Source organism: Gambusia affinis, linkage group LG17 (assembly GCF_019740435.1).
Source record: "Gambusia affinis linkage group LG17, SWU_Gaff_1.0, whole genome shotgun sequence".
Lineage (NCBI taxonomy): Eukaryota > Metazoa > Chordata > Actinopteri > Cyprinodontiformes > Poeciliidae > Gambusia > Gambusia affinis.
The window spans coordinates 5,318,582-5,334,378 of record NC_057884.1 but is presented as its reverse complement, the minus strand read 5'-3'; the positions used below and the strand labels follow the sequence as shown (position 1 = coordinate 5,334,378).

At 39.6% G+C, this 15,797-nt stretch overlaps 1 protein-coding gene across 4 annotated transcripts in view; it reads left to right on the top strand.

Moving 5' to 3' along the window:
- The window catches only part of erbin (erbb2 interacting protein), a 56,320-nt gene that overhangs the window by 33,444 nt on the left and 7,079 nt on the right, over positions 1 to 15,797 (top strand). For 3 of the 4 annotated variants that reach the window (XM_044095861.1, XM_044095859.1, XM_044095858.1), the window contains 14 exons: positions 1,037 to 1,100; positions 1,276 to 1,350; positions 1,930 to 2,074; positions 2,513 to 2,585; positions 4,397 to 4,526; positions 4,622 to 4,737; positions 4,894 to 4,963; positions 8,372 to 8,465; positions 9,594 to 9,715; positions 11,365 to 11,538; positions 12,490 to 12,669; positions 12,748 to 12,862; positions 13,072 to 13,246; positions 13,337 to 14,759. In XM_044095861.1, the coding sequence (XP_043951796.1) occupies positions 1,037 to 1,100; positions 1,276 to 1,350; positions 1,930 to 2,074; positions 2,513 to 2,585; positions 4,397 to 4,526; positions 4,622 to 4,737; positions 4,894 to 4,963; positions 8,372 to 8,465; positions 9,594 to 9,715; positions 11,365 to 11,538; positions 12,490 to 12,669; positions 12,748 to 12,862; positions 13,072 to 13,246; positions 13,337 to 14,759 (2,956 nt within the window). The remainder of the gene's footprint in view (positions 1 to 1,036; positions 1,101 to 1,275; positions 1,351 to 1,929; positions 2,075 to 2,512; positions 2,586 to 4,396; positions 4,527 to 4,621; positions 4,738 to 4,893; positions 4,964 to 8,371; positions 8,466 to 9,593; positions 9,716 to 11,364; positions 11,539 to 12,489; positions 12,670 to 12,747; positions 12,863 to 13,071; positions 13,247 to 13,336; positions 14,760 to 15,797) is intronic. The other variant, XM_044095860.1, reaches the window with a different exon arrangement.

Here is a 15,797-nt window from a genome sequence, read left to right as displayed (position 1 = left end):
AACTTGCTCAATTAAATGGTCAATGGAAACGCAGCTACTGAAATGCTAAATGACAATAATGTATTTCCTTATGTTTGGTGTTATAAACACTGTAATTACCATGTTAAGAGATTATATAATACAGTGTGTGAAAGATTTAATGAGATGCATTTTGGGACATTTTAAATACAAGTCGGCCATATTTAATTTATACTAGAGATCTGGGTTGGTGAGACATCTCCAACTTTCCACTTGGTATTGCAGCTGTTCTTGATGTTTTTGTTAATTTCCATTCTTTAATCAAAACTTAGTGATTTCAAAACTCAGTGATTTCAAACCCCTGATTTCAGCTTATTATAACAAAAAACATTGATCACACAAAAAAAAAGTAAAACAAATCTGTGAAGATGCCTGCACCATTGTTCAGATTGCTCTTTTTTTCTTTAAATTGCCGTCTGTGATGTGTTTTTGGATTGGATGTCATCAAGTTTAAAGACTCGAGACTTTTTTTTTTTTTCCATTTTATTTTAGAAAGTATACACGCCTTTCCGTTTTGTTTTTGCAGTTATCAGTCGGTCAAATAACGTCAAAACAACAAGCAGCTGAATAGTCCTGGTTTTTATCTACCTGTTTACAGTGTAGCTGCCAATGGCAGCCGGTGACCTGAATGTGTGAAGCAGATTGTGGAGCCTGTCTCAGGGCGAGCATACGTCACATTTTCCTTCATTTAAAATGCGATTCTGTCACAACTAAGCTCCAAAAGCTAAATATATTTCCACATATCGTTCATTAGTCAAGTGGCGGGAGAATATCCAAAAATGTAAAAATAAAAAAAAATTAACTTTTTCTCTTATTTTTCTTCTTCCTTGGCTTGCTTTTCCTAGCGTATGTTCCACATCGCTTGCAGCCGCAGCTTTTGCTCTTGACTTCGCTTTTTGATTTAGGACCAGCACATGGATTTGCAGTCATTATTGCGCGTGTCGCATAAATCCCGTATGGCATTTTAGACATTTCTGTGGCTCGGTTTTTGAATGTGCATCATCTCGTGTGTCAATAGGAGCATGCAGAAGCTCACACAGCTGGAGAGGTTGGACATGGGGAGTAATGAGTTCACTGAAGTGGTGAGTAGCTGTCAGTCTGTCGCTGCCCAAAGCGCTCCACCTCTCTGGAGGTGACAGCGTCTCCCCGCTCTCTTAATTAGCCTGCTTTCTTTTTTTCACTAATATTTTATAGCAGAGCTGTAAAATGTTGCATATCTTTCCAACAAAACTTTTAAAAGTGTTTTCTGATCTGTAGCCTGAGGTGTTGGAGAACCTGAATGGACTCAAGGAGCTGTGGATGGATGGGAACAAACTGACTTTTCTTCCTGGGGTAAAAAAAAAAACAACAAAAAACAAATTTGAGTTGTGTTTTCAGCAGATTTCACCGAAGCCGTTTGTCAAATTTATGTTTTTCCTTCTTTACGTAGAGCTTTTCTTTTCTGCTTGAGTGTGTCTAAAAAAAGTGTCCTGAAAATCTGCAGTGTTTCCTTTTTTTTTCTTTCTTTTTTTTTTTTAGACGTTAATGATTCATCCCGATGTATGGATACTCAGAATTCATTTTATGAGATCCTTATTTTTCATCCAAATGGCCCTGCTTTGCTGTAAAGTGGGTCAGAGCATTAGTTCTGCTGGAAGCATTTCAGCAGCATCAGCTGTAATCACAGACTGGCCTTTTATTAGCAATGAAGTCCGTCAAGCATATAAAACGAAAGGGTTGGCTGCAAATCTTTCAATACATGTGAAATGTGTGGGGTTTGGTTTTTTTTTTTTTTTTTTTTTGCTTTCAAAATATGAAACTTCAGACTAGTGAATGTATTCCACAGCTAAGATGATGTTTCTCTTGACACCCTCTTCTGTTTATTGATTGATTTACTTATCTTTTTCCACATGCCGCCTCCCGTCCGTCCAGATGCTGGGGATGCTGAAACAGCTGGTTTATCTGGATGTGTCGAAGAACAACTTGGAAATGGTGGATGAAAAACTCTCCGGCTGTGAGAACCTGCAGGACCTCCTGCTCTCAAACAATGCCCTCACACAGCTTCCCGGCTCCATTGGTGAGGATTACAGTTCGCTTGCACCTTGTTCGATGAAAGTCTGTTACAAAACGTATTAAGATTTTGAAGGTTCCTGCTAAGTGGGACAGTCACAGAGCTGGCTTACTTATGGAAGGAAGGATGATTTATGTAACAGTTCAAAATATAGAGCAGCAGGCATATCTCCAAGTTAAAGTTTTGAAAGAAATATATCAGATAAAAAAGTCAAAATCTTGTCAAATCTGTTACATTGATTGTCTGAGTTGCTTCGTACTTCTGTTGGTGACAGAGCTGAGTACTTCTAAGCTTAATACAGTATTGATGTCGGTATTAGCGAATCTAATTAACTGCTCTAATGGAGCCTCCTCTTTGTGGTTTAACAGCAAGTGATAATCAATAGCTATCCTGGATTGTTGTCTTCCTCTTCCTGATTCAGTCTCTCTTTTTTCCTGTCTTAAGGCTCTTTCAAGAAACTGACGACGCTGAAGGTGGACGAAAACCAGCTGATGTATTTGCCGGACTCCATCGGGGGGTGAGTGTTGAGTGTTGCGGCAGTAGCTTTGAAATAATCGCCAGAATAAAACCGAGATCAGTGGATTATTGTGCAATTTCCATCATCCGGTCACTGATCAGATAAACTCTGGGGGTTAAATCGGATATTCCCACAGAACATTATGATTGTGCTTCTTTTGAATTGTTTAATATATTAAATTCCTCTGGTTTTTACTTTGTGGACTAAATCACATTAACTGAGTCTTGTGGTTTTGTTGCAAGACTGTTCTGAGAAGGAGCTCATGGTGAATCCTCAGACGAATTTCGAATCGACTAAAACAGTTTTAACTTTTCAGAAGTTGATCTTATGCACAGCAGACAGATGCATGCAACTGCTGCTGAATATGGACGCACATAGTGACTCAATCTACTGCAAAGATAGAGTACCAAGATAAAATTCCATTTAATACCATTTCAATCCCACATCCATCAAATACCTAAATCTACCTTAACCGACAAATACATTTGCAGCTGCAAAATAATTGTTTCCCCCCTTTTTGTTGTTTCCAAACACTGTCAATTATCCCATATGTCAGAATGCATTTCCTTGTGTGCTTTGTCACAGATTATGTGACAAAGCCTATGATTTAGCTTAATCCCCTGGAAGGATTTTAGTCTCCGCACGCTCTTTTTCTATTTTTTATTTTTTTTATCTTTTTTGTTTATACTTTTATATTTTGTTTGATAAACTCCCTTTGCTCTGTGATTTTGGTCAGAGTTGTGTTAACCAGGTCCTTTATGTTCAAAACAGATTTCTTCCATTACTAGTTGTTGTTTTCTTGAGTGATTAAGCAATTAATCAAACATTTATCCATCATATCATGACAATATAACAAATGTTAATATACAAACTCTTCTCAAACATTAGTAAATATTATTTATAGAATATATATATATATATGAGTCAGAAGCATGTTTTTTAAAAAAACTTGCCTTAAATACAGCTGCTTGTTTTTGGAGTGTGTCAGATTTATGCATCTAGAGATTAATTTTTTCAAAATGTTTTGATGCAGATTAAAGGATGAACCATTTGCAGTTTTCTTGCCGATCACCTGTCTTGAATAAGCCTGACCTGGCTGTTCTGATTTTGCATAATTTTTGTTCATTTATTAATTTTTTTTTTTGCCAACTGCTTTGTCTTTGCCTCTATTCCATAAAGACCCAAACCAAAGAACTGATAGAGTGCATGACACCTCAGCAGCTTTTCTTGCCTTATTCTTTTATACCAGTTTTCAGGTTTTTACCAGGGGTGTACCGACACGTCGACCCCAATTTCCTTCATTTTGGGAGATCAGTAATCAGCCAATACTTAAATGTGATGCCGGTCTTATCCATCGACCTCATCTACCTCAGCTAAGGTCTAAAAATCAACCAGAGTCGTCTTTTGCTCTTCTGTGAGAAAAAGTTGACTGACAGACCCGCCCACCAGGTCGTGTCTACATGTTTTCACTTAACAATACTCACTCTGCTGTTGCCAACTCATTGACTTTCTTGCTATATTTAGCAACATTTCAGACAAAAAAAACATTATGGGCCAAAATCAGAATAAGCAAATCAGGCTTTTTAAAGATCCGTAATAGGCGATCGGCCTGAAAACTGCAGTCGGTGCACTCTTAAGTTTTACATTTACAATTTTCACAACTGTGCAACTTTGCATTCATATACAACCCCGACTACATTAGATTTATCTTTTGGTTGTAGCATATCAATATAATGTGAAAAAGACGAAAATTAATGTCTGCATGAATGTAAACGCACTTTGGTCAAAATCCTCCCGAATCGCACCAACAGACTGACATCTATCGACGAGCTGGACTGCAGCTTCAACGAGATCGAAGCCTTGCCCGCGTCCATCGGCCAGTGTGTCAGCATTCGCACTTTTGCCGCCGATCACAACTTCCTCTCCCAGCTTCCTCCAGAGGTGAGCATGTTCATCGCTTCGTAAATCACCATCAGTCCACTCAGCTGGCTGCGCCGGCTCATCGCTCATGAGTTCCCCGTTTGCTCCCCTCGCAGCTGGGCAGCTGGAAGAGCGCGACGGTGCTGTTTCTGCATTCCAACAAGCTGGAGTCTTTGCCCGAGGAGATGGGCGACATGCAGAAGCTCAAAGTCATCAATCTGAGCAACAACAAGTGAGTCTTACAGGAATTTGTTTTGCTTCTGTTCTTGGCTACTGATGGTAAACGCAGTCGTATCCTTTTGGAAAATGTAGTTATTTTTATCTGAAATAAAACCTGCTTTAATATAGCTTCATGATTTTTTTTATTATATTTTTTTTTCTGCTACAGGTTAAAGAATCTTCCTTACAGTTTTACTAAACTCAATGAGATGACTGCAATGTGGCTGTCTGAGAACCAGGTGAGCCTTTTTGCCGGATGATTAATCGTGATGAATCGATTATTGAAATAATCGTCAACTAATTTAGTAATCGATTGATTAACAGTAGTATACAAACTCAAAAAAGACCAATTACTGAAAAACGACAGACTCGGAGCATACCGGTAATTGCTCATGTGACTTAGTTTTAGCTTACCCCTGTTCAAATTCTGTAAAGACAAAAAATTATCCTATTAAGTGCTTTTTGCTAGCCAATTATTAATCCAGATATAAACTACAGATCAATTAATAAATCGATCATAAACAACCAAGATTTTCACACGTTAGGATTTTTTTTTTTTATTGATCGCATATTTTGCTAAAAATTATCAAGCATTCACTAAAGGAATACTATGTTATTGCAACCTAGGCAATAAAATGTTATTTAAAAAAGAGCAGTATTTGTATTTATTTGTGATTTTCACGTATTTCTAGTTTTGTTTATATATTATTATAAAATCGGCTGAAGTGATTAAATGCATAGTATTTTATAGTCTGCAGATTGTGGAAATTTTTTTTTTATCCAATCACTCGATTGATCGCTAGAACTAAAATAATTGTTAGTGGCAGCCCTAACAAAATTAGTACCATCAAATGATCCCTGTAACTTGAAGTGAAAGAAATCCGCAGTGAACCCAGAAGGTAAAACCAGGAGGCCCAAATGCATTAAACCACTTCCTGGATATTGGATCTAAACATGCAGGTCAGCCGCAAGGGACACCTAAAACCCTGTCTTAGGACTGTAGCAGGATGCTAATGGATGTTAGAAAATGAGATCCTTATCCTAAATGTTTAAGGGAAGCAGAAGGGAGAAACGGGGGAGGGGGAGAAACCTGGTATTTGCCATGTTTATCTGAATGACACCAAAGCGGTTTGTGAGATAAGGCAGCAACAGTCAGCTAGAGACAAATAAGATAAGGATAGCAGACTTGATAAAATGCATCTCTACACCTTATGCCGTCGCTTGGAAGCCATCACATTTGTAAAAGCTTCATTTACTCATATAAAATAGAGTTTAAAAGCAAAATCTTTACCTTTTGTCCGCGGAGGCATAGCGATGTTAGACTGGACTCTGTACTACAGAGCTTGAATAGGTGTTGGGTTTGTCTGGCGCATAAATATTTACACATTACAGTCTACCTCCCACAAGATCCTTGAATAAATTATTCATGCCAATTCATCTCTGGGGTGGACTATTCTAAGACTCTGTTAAACTACCTTGACAAATCATCATCCCCAAGAGCTTGCAGGCATTTTAAAAATGCCGCAGCAAATGTTTTTGTACGGAATCAGCTGCTAGAATGACACGAAGATACTTATATGTAGAAAATAAATTGCACCTAAAGCTTAAATCTAAGATGAAAGGAGAAAATCATCACGTGGATGCATATGAGCAGATGCAGAAAGAGAGCTAGCAACGATCTGACAGTGAAGTGTCTTAATGTGGCATCGGAAAACTTTTTGACAGGAAAAGGCACCCAGAGGTTCCTGGGAAATGTACTTGTCAGAACACATCAGAGGTGAGGAAACTCAAACTCACCATCTTCAAAGAGGAGGCAGAGTACAGTCGCCATGGTAATTTAAGCCTAACATGTTTACAGAGTGGCAGCGAAAGTTTTTGAGAAACATATATTTCAACTTGCTGCTTCACTGCAGTCGAGAACTGTTTAATGGGCCACAGCAGGCTAGGATACTGAGAACATAGATCAGTTTTTGGCCAATGCTGTAATTTGTATTTGGATCCTGTTTAACAGTTTTACTGTAAATGTTATTTATTTTTGGAACAGAAAAAAACTTTAAGCTCTTCAAATTGGAAACTGTAGGAAAAACAGGAAAAGTGAATGAAAGCGAAGACATTTGAGGCTGATTTCTAATGTCCGGTGTAATTTTCTTTTGTAAGGCTTTGATTTGTTGATGCATTCAAAGTAAATTTTTCTAGCCTCCTGGGAACAATTTATAGTGATTGTTCCCAGTCACTATAAAGCTGGATTTTACTCTTCTAACCATCTTTAGCGTTTTATATTAGCCACCAGCTTTCCCACATTTAAATATATGGAAGACGACTCTTTTTCCTAATTGAAAAATCTGGTACAGGTCAAGTAAAAGTGCAAAAGTTTGGACTTACGAAGAAGTTCAAAAACAAACAGAAGGTTTTTGTTGTTGCTGCCTCCAGGTCTGGCTGACGTGATTTCAGTAGAAACGAATTTGCTTTTAAAAACTTTCTTTTGCATTCACCTTTAAATGCATCACTCGTACTTAAAATAGTTCAAATTTGACTCTTCTTCCTTCAGTAAAAACATTCACACTGAAGAGCGTTGTGGTTTAGTGCAGCGTGTTCAAATGGGATTTTTGAGTTTCTCACCAACCCGTTTACACGTAGAGCAGATCAAGTCGAAATTAGTCTGTGTTGTCAATGCTCAGCACTGAACTGAGTGTCCGCTTTAAAAAATAGAAACTGTAACTTTGTCATTAATGGCGACAGAGGAGAAGTTTGGCATTCAGTACAGTTTATGTTTCATTTTTATGACTTTATTTGGTAATTGTATATAGGGTACATGGGGACTTTCATTGTATGTTTTATGAAATTGAGCATGGGAGTTTTGTTAGCGCAACTGCTCATGATGGAAGCTAGCTCCAGCTAAATCTGGTTCAAAGCATCTTTTATTAATGTCATTGTTTTAAATAAAGTAATAAACTAAACTAACAGACTATTTCTTAGGGCATTTCTACTTAAAACCTTTGAAATTTGATATATTGAAGAAGTCAGTATGGAACAAAAGAACTAATATCACTGGAAACAGTAAACTGTTTCTAAAACAATTAAGCCAACAGTTTGTAACCTCTGAAAGCCACCTTGTTGCTAACGTACGTCTACAAACACAAGCTGTTACCAGAGTGGGAAAGGTGAAAAAAATTGCAACTGTCCTAAAATAATTTTTCTAAATTGAAAACTTTTAATCATAATTATTACTTGGTGACTTTTTTTGCTGTAGTTATCAACTTTTCAGACAAAATAAAAATGGTATCGGGCCAAAATTGGAATTTTTTTAAACAAAATATTAGTGATCGGCCAGAAAACAGCAATCTGTGCACCCTTACTCAGTACGCGCACAATCTTTGATTCTTTTGATTTAAAAAGATGTCAAACAAAGTTGGTGGTTTACACCTGGGAGAAAGTAAAATAACATTTAATTTAGTGTTGCTAATGTTGTGTTGTGGCTGCAACTTCTGTTAACGTATTTGCATTGGCATCGCTCCGTCCATCTTTCTCATGCTGCCAAAGTGAGGAAACCCCACAGCGGCCCTTCCCCCCCTTTTTTTTTCATTGAGCCTTTGACAAACAGCTGCTGACTCTAGATAGATTACCTTCTTTCTTTCTGTCTCCCACAGTCAAAGCCCCTGATCCCCCTCCAGAAAGAAGAGGATCCGGAGACCCATAAAACCGTGCTGACCAACTACATGTTCCCCCAGCATGCAGAGGACTGTGAGTGCTCCACAAGACTCGTAAAACCTAACGCAGTGTCGTAAAAAATGTCTTTTCGCTTAGATTAAATTTGCTTAGCCATTGCATTGCCCGGACTAAAGTTACCATGTTTGTTTTCACAAACCTATGGGTGACCTACAAGGATCCCCGGCTGCATGTTTGATGAGCGTTTGTTACACGAGGCGGCAGAAGAAACCCGAGTGGCTGTCAGGCTTCCATCTGTTGCTTTGCTTTTGGTTTCTCTTACAGCCAGATAGCATGCAGCTGACCCTGTTGCATCTCAGCTTTTGAGTAATTAGAGGTTCAGGATCTACACGCTTAAGCTCCCGAGTGGTCAGAAGTCAAAAGCTTTCTACTCCACTCTTGTTCTCATTTTTCCCCGTAGCAGCTGTTTGTCTGTTTCGTTTCGTTTTTGTTTTGTTTTTTTCCCCAAACGGCTGGAACACAAAAAATGACTCGTATTACCCACTGTACCCTCTCATGGGTTAACTACAGTTCTCAATAAAGTTTTCTCTCAGCTGAGAGAAACCAGATTAGATCACCTCAGTGACTTTTCTACACATGAAAGGGTAGGCGCGTTGCTAAATTGAGGCCAAACTTTATTTTGACACAGGAAAACCACACAGGCTGTTTTTGTTTTTCTTTTCTTCCCAAAGTGTTTAATGCAACTGTGAACTGTCTGTCTGCATGCTCTGAGGTCACATTATGACCGATACGCAGGTGCATAATCTATTCCTAATCAGAGGCAGCTGCAGTAAAAAGCTGCTTGCTGCTTTAAGATGACTTTGCAGCGTCTCAGGGAAGCAGAGTCACTGTTTTAACCACTTGTTTACATAACTGCGGCCTTGTTTTCCTACTGTTGCATTTATATGTTAATGCATAACAGTGGCTGCAGCTGAATGTATTGTTTCATAGACTAAAACTGCCTTGTTTTGTTCAGGAACTGCATTTATGTGAAATCTTCAGCTATTACCACCTCCATTCTGCCCATCTTTGACTTATCAAATGTTGTCACAGTGCCATCTGGTGGTGAAAATCAAGCTTGAACTACCAAGTTTGACTTATTTATATATATATATATACATACATATATAACTAATCAGCCTCATGGCTTCTGTTATGCTCTAGTTATCCCTAGTAGCGACTCTGAAAACTTCAATCCGGCTCTCTGGGAGGAGCAGCGCAAGCAGCGAGCTCAGGTGGCCTTCGAGTGCGACGAGGACAAGGATGAGAGAGAAACACCACCAAGGGTCAGCGAAGCACGTTTCTTTACATTTGCATGATTCGTAATAAGTTTTGGGGGGTCATTTATTATTAAAATTTTGCTTGCTTTGCAAAAAGAGATGAAGAATTAGTCCTGTTTAATAACTTCCATTTCTTTAAAAAGGTGGCAGTAGTATGTAACATTTACTTTTTTGAGCTTTCCATCATGTTATAATGTCATTCCCTCATCAAAAACATTCCTGGACTTGATGTTTGAGAAATCCTTTAATCTCCCATGGCAACCATTCAGCTGTGCAAAATGTCTAGGTGGACAGAGCGCCACCTTCGAAGACACTTTGATATGAGCATTTGTATAACAGAACGTAACATAGTGACTTGATTGTGTTGTAAAATTGCGCTGTGTGCCAGGAAAATACACAATGCTGCCCCTTCAGCTGAGCTCTCCTTTGGAGCTAAATGTGATTTTTCAGATATCGCTCGTAATTAATTTTTTATACTCAAAATATTTTTTGCGATGTCTTGTAAAGATTTATAACTAAAGTCTTTAGAAAATTTAAATCCGGAAAGATACCAAAAAAAAGCTGCATTTTGAATACTGGTACTTCCCTCCCTGAGGTCTGTGGGGTTTTTTTCTCATTGCTGAAGCAGGAACCAGGAGCTAAAACCTTTCGGAGGAGCTGGAAGTGTTAGCTCCTCTGTTTCATATCAAACGTCAACCTCGGCTGGGATAGTAGTAGTTTCAATCACATAGGTTGAGACTTCCTATGATGATCTTTTTGTTTCACTATTTTCATAAAAAATTTACGGCACATGCAAATAACAAAAGAGCTGAGCAGGCCACAGACGTGGATAAAGGAGAAGCAGAAGTGATTTAGTTTCTCAGAAGTTGTACTCTGTGCTGCACTTGAAGTTCCCACACAAATATAGCAACCTTTATTAATACACTGTCATCTGTTGGACTTCCAGGATCAAAACTGGACTGATTCACCAAATATTCCCCAAAATTTAGACTATCAGTAACAAATCTTTCTGAAAAAACTCTTGGGTCACTGCAAAAACGAAAAAAATTTTAGCAAGTATTTTGGGTTTCTAGTGCAAACATCTTAGTATACTTTAAAAAAAGACAAAAGTAACTAACAGAGAAATTTTCAGCAAAGTATCAGAGCTTGTTTTAAGTCAGTAATGCCTTAATATTGATGGAAAAAATACTAGTTACAAGAGTAATAATCTGCCTTTGGAACAAGACATTTTAACAGATAGTATAGGAAAATATCTTGTTCCACTGTCAAATTATTTCACTCATACTTTGTACTTTTTCGTCTTTATTAAGAAATTGACTTAAAACAAACTTATATTTCTTTCTGAAAAATGACTGGTAAGTTAATTTTGTTTTATTGTAAAGGCACTAATGTATTTGCACTAGAATCCAAACCAAAAATACTTGGTAATATTTTGTGTTTTTGCCGTGTAAAGCTGTTTGAGTCGACCAGCTCAAGAGTCGTTAGATCCGCGTGTGAATGAAGAACTGCCAGCGGTGCAGTGGCTTTGTTCGACCAAAGACAATCTGGTGGGAATAAATAGGAAACTCTAAACATTGGCAAAGAAACAGAATAGAAGGGATTTTCCAATACATTTTGAGTCCTTTGAATTTAAACGTGTGTTTTCTTTCTTCCAGGAGGGACACCTAAAACGCTACCCGACGCCTTACCCAGACGAGCTGAAGAACATGGTCAAAACGGCCCAGTCTGTGGCTCACAGGCTGAGGGAGGATGAAACGAGTGACGAGTCTGGGAAGGAATCCAAACCAGTGGAGAGGAACCACATTGGAGTTCAGGACGTGGGAGTTAAGGTCAGCTGTAGCTAAAACAAATGTGGAAATGTGTTTTTTTGTTTCTCTTGCAAGTTATACGCTTTCTATGGCCCTTGAACTTCTTGACATTTTGTGATCTTACCACCACAGACTTTATCTGTGACCACCCAACACAAAGAAGTAAATTGTTGTGGGAGGAAAGGAATTTTGTGTTTTTTTTTTTTTTATTTGTGGAACACACCAAAATAGGAATAATCATGTGAATTTTTTATTTTTTTTTTACAAGGCATAGTATATCGTACTTAAATGTATATTAGGGCTGAATCAAATAATCATGATTAAACGATTAAATAATCGTCAAAATGTTTTGTAATTGATTAATTGTTAACTCAAGTATACAGGCTAAAAAAAAAATCAATTTGCTGAAAGAACAACATATTCAGAGCAGCAATTCAACACAAACTGTAAAAAAAAAAAGTAAAATTTTTTCATTTAAGACACAAAAAGAACTTCTGTAAAAACAATATTTCCTGCTAAGCACTTTTTTCTGTTCAATTCCGTGATTAAGTCAAAAAATAAATCTAGATATTTATATTTTGACTTGACACCATTGTATTTATGTTAAGTCAAGCAGGAAGACGCTGAGCTTTTGACATGTGATCATTTTATTTTTTTTAGCTGCAGGGACATTCTTTGCTACAAATGATCACGCACTCCGTAAAAGAATGCTATTATGTGTCATTTTAGGCAATATAAAGCTCAGTTTGTTATTTGAAAAAGGTATTTAAATATGCATTTGCATTTTTTTTTATGCATTTCTAAAATTGTAGAAAAAAAAGTTAAATGGTTAGATTGAAAAATCTGCAGAATGTGGCAAATTTTTAAATCTGATTAATCGTCAAAATAGTCAATTACTCAAATAATCTGTAGTTGCAGCCCTAAAGTAAATGAAAACTTTCAATCTATAATCAATCTATTTTTCTTCCGAAGGTGATCGAAGGCCCCTTTCCCAACGGTGTGGCATCCGACATGGACGCTCCAGTCTCTTCCACTTGTCCCCAAAGTTCTTCTGCAACTGAATCCAGAGAAGCGTCCGAGCTCTTCAGCTCCCAGAACGTTCCCCTCAAATCTTCTGAAGGTTCAGTGATGAACCATGAGGACACACTGGAGGTGGTTACCGTACTTCTCTGTTTTCTCCCTTTTGAAGAAAAGATCCAGCTGTTTAAAACGTCCTGTCTTCATTTTTAGGACACCGAGGAGCTTTCAGAGGAAGAGGAGATGAAAATAGCAGAGATGAGACCCCCACTTATTGAGATTTCCATAAATCAGCCTAAAGTAGTGACTCTAAGTAAGGATAAAAAAGGTAAACCATAAAATTTAATTTCAGATGTTAAGAGATTTTTTTTTTTTTTCCAGTGGTCCTGAAGGGCTGGCTGATGAATCAATTTCTATCATAGATGTGTTTTCTGTAATTTCGTCTTTAGAAAAGAAAGCAAGCAAAAAATCGATTCGGATCTGGTTTAAAGAAAATTGGAGACGTACCTTTATAAAGGTGATATCTGTCTTTAATAGATGATGCTGATTCTTTGCTGGACGACACCGTAGCCAACAGCAACCAGAACAACAGCAACTGCTCGTCGCCATCGCGGATGTCAGACTCTGTGTCTTTGACCACCGACAGCAGTCAGGACAACTCTCTGTGCACGCCAGAGAGGGAGTCCAAGATGCCGTTCCTTCCAAAAAGCAGGTAAGCTCACTTCTTCTGAGCTTAGTCCTCATCCTGCTGTTTCCACGCAGTCTGATTCTGTGTTTCTCTCTTGGCGATAAATATTACTAGACAAGATGACGAGAATATGAACCAGCCAAAAGACACCACCCCTCTCCTCCACAATGGTAACGGCTCCGAACCGTCGCTCCAGACCCTGTTAAAAACCCAGCAGACCCCACCGGACTACGACCTGTCTATGGAAGCCTACATTGAGAAGGGGATAACCAATGGGATGGGGGACGCCTACACCAAGTGGGACCAGATCAATATGAACGTGACCAAGCTGCCGTCGTACCAGGCAGCGCAGTTCAACAAGCCGGACAAAGAAAAGAACGGCTCAGTCAATGACTGCAACGACTTCCAGAACGGGAACCAGCCGGGGAGCGACTGCATCAACGGCCTGGCGAACAGAAGCCATGGGACGAGAGCGGAGACGTCCGCCTCGACGGGCGTGGCCGCCAGCAGCGACATGTCGTTGTCTCGCAGCACCGAGGAGCTGTCTCCAGAAAAAAGATGTCCCCTGCCGCCGCAGGTGACGAAGTCCCACAGCGTCAGCAATATAGAAGCAGGCGGGATGAAGTTGTACTCGTTTGATGGGGACGACGAGGCTGCCGCAGCAGCGGCGGGTAGAATCGTCCCGGGTCCGGGAGCTCAGGGTCAGAACATCGTCCGGAGCAAATCGGCCAGTCAGCTACTCAACGACCAGAATCTGCTGGTCTACCCCGGCTCTTTATCGTCTTCCTCTGACCTGCTGTCATCCTCTAAGGCTCCGGTTAGCACTAGCAGATATCCGGGGTCGTCCAGCATGAGCATGGGAGTCCCTCCCCCTCAATATAACATCCAGTACGCGAGCAGTGCTGTGCCTAAAGACGGCCTCTGGGCTCAACGGGACCACCAAGGCTACCTCCCTCCTCATCCACACTCCCTCGCCAACACCAACTACTCAAACCGTAACCAGGCACCTCCGTATACTCTACAGCCCCAGCAGAGGGGCATCCCTATGGCCCCCATGGGAGACTGGACCAAGGAGAGGCTTCATTCTGCCGGCGGGCCGCCTCGAAGCAGCACTCTGCAGCGACAAGGCAGCTCCGCCTCCTCAGTCTCAATGGGCGACCAAAAGCGCGTTCAAGCTCCCGAGGGGGAGTACATGACCTACAGGGACATCCACACCCTCGCCAGGGGGCCACTGGCGATGAGCCAGGCCATGCAGAGGCCCTTCTCCACTCGCACTTACAGCATCGATGCACCCATCGCTTCCAGGCCCGTCACAGCCAGGCCCGCGCCCCACGAGCTTCCAGAAAGGACCATGTCCGTTAGTGATTTCAGCTACCAGCAAAGCAGCCCCAGCAAGCGGAACAACACCAGGGTGAAGTCTGAGCACTCGCTTCTTGACGGACCGGGTCAGGTGTCAGGAGGGATGGGACCAGGGAGGGTGCCAACTGACTGGCGAGACCAAGTGATGCGGCACATTGGAGCCAAGAAAATGGAGAAGGTAACAAATAAAAGTGCAGATGTGACCAAAATATTTCAGTGTTTCAACGTTTGTTTTTCTTCCTGAATAGAGGGTTGGGTTTAAATTAGAGGTTTATGTTCTTCTCACCGACTCTACAGACTATTCAGATATATCAGGGTGCCTATGCATCCTTAAAAAGTCTTAAATTCATATATATATATATATACAAAAAATAAAAATTAAGACCTTAAAATTACTTAAATTCTCTTTAAAAAGTAAGTTGGCCTCTAATTTGTTAATCACAGGTCTTTAAATAATCCAGTCAAGACAAAATTTCTCTCCCATTGTTTTTTTCCTCACTGTAATTTTCTGTCGAGCAAAGGTTTGAGTTGCACTCAGATGTCTCCATTGTGTTGCGGTTCCTGTTAACTCACTGCTAACATAAACTTGTTAGCTAGCTAGATTTTTTTCGCGTCTATCATGGATAAGTGCAAATTTATTGTCAGTAGGCTAGAAAATGTTTGTACATCTCTGTGGAAATATAATTGTCTTTAAATTGTCTTAAAAGTCTTAAAGTTGAGTTGCAGACACTCTGTCGATAGTATTATACTCTTTTGCACCACAGATACATGCATCTGCATCTCCCCACATCAAGCTCTAAATCAGATAAATGTTGTTTTTGAAGTCCTTTTATGCCAGAGAAAGGCCCAGAGCGATCTGAGTTTGGCGCTGCCCTGCCCCCACTTGTTGCTGGTCAGCAGCATGAAACATAAGTTCCTAGATTTTGCTCACTAGAAGCACAAATGTGGCTGTTTGGAAATAAAAAAAAGTTTGCACATTTTGTGAGGTTTGAAGCAAGCCATGGAACAATGACAGTACTTTGGTTTTTTTTTAATTAAAGCATTTATATTAAATTGCCATTGAACAATTAGAAGTACATGTTTACCAGAGGCAACTAACCCATCAATAGAGCTCCTCTGATTCACTGCATGCTGATTTTTACTGTATCTGTCCATGTTTTTATCTTGTTTTTTTTTTTTTTTTTAATCTGTCACTCATTCGGTGGATTGCATGGCT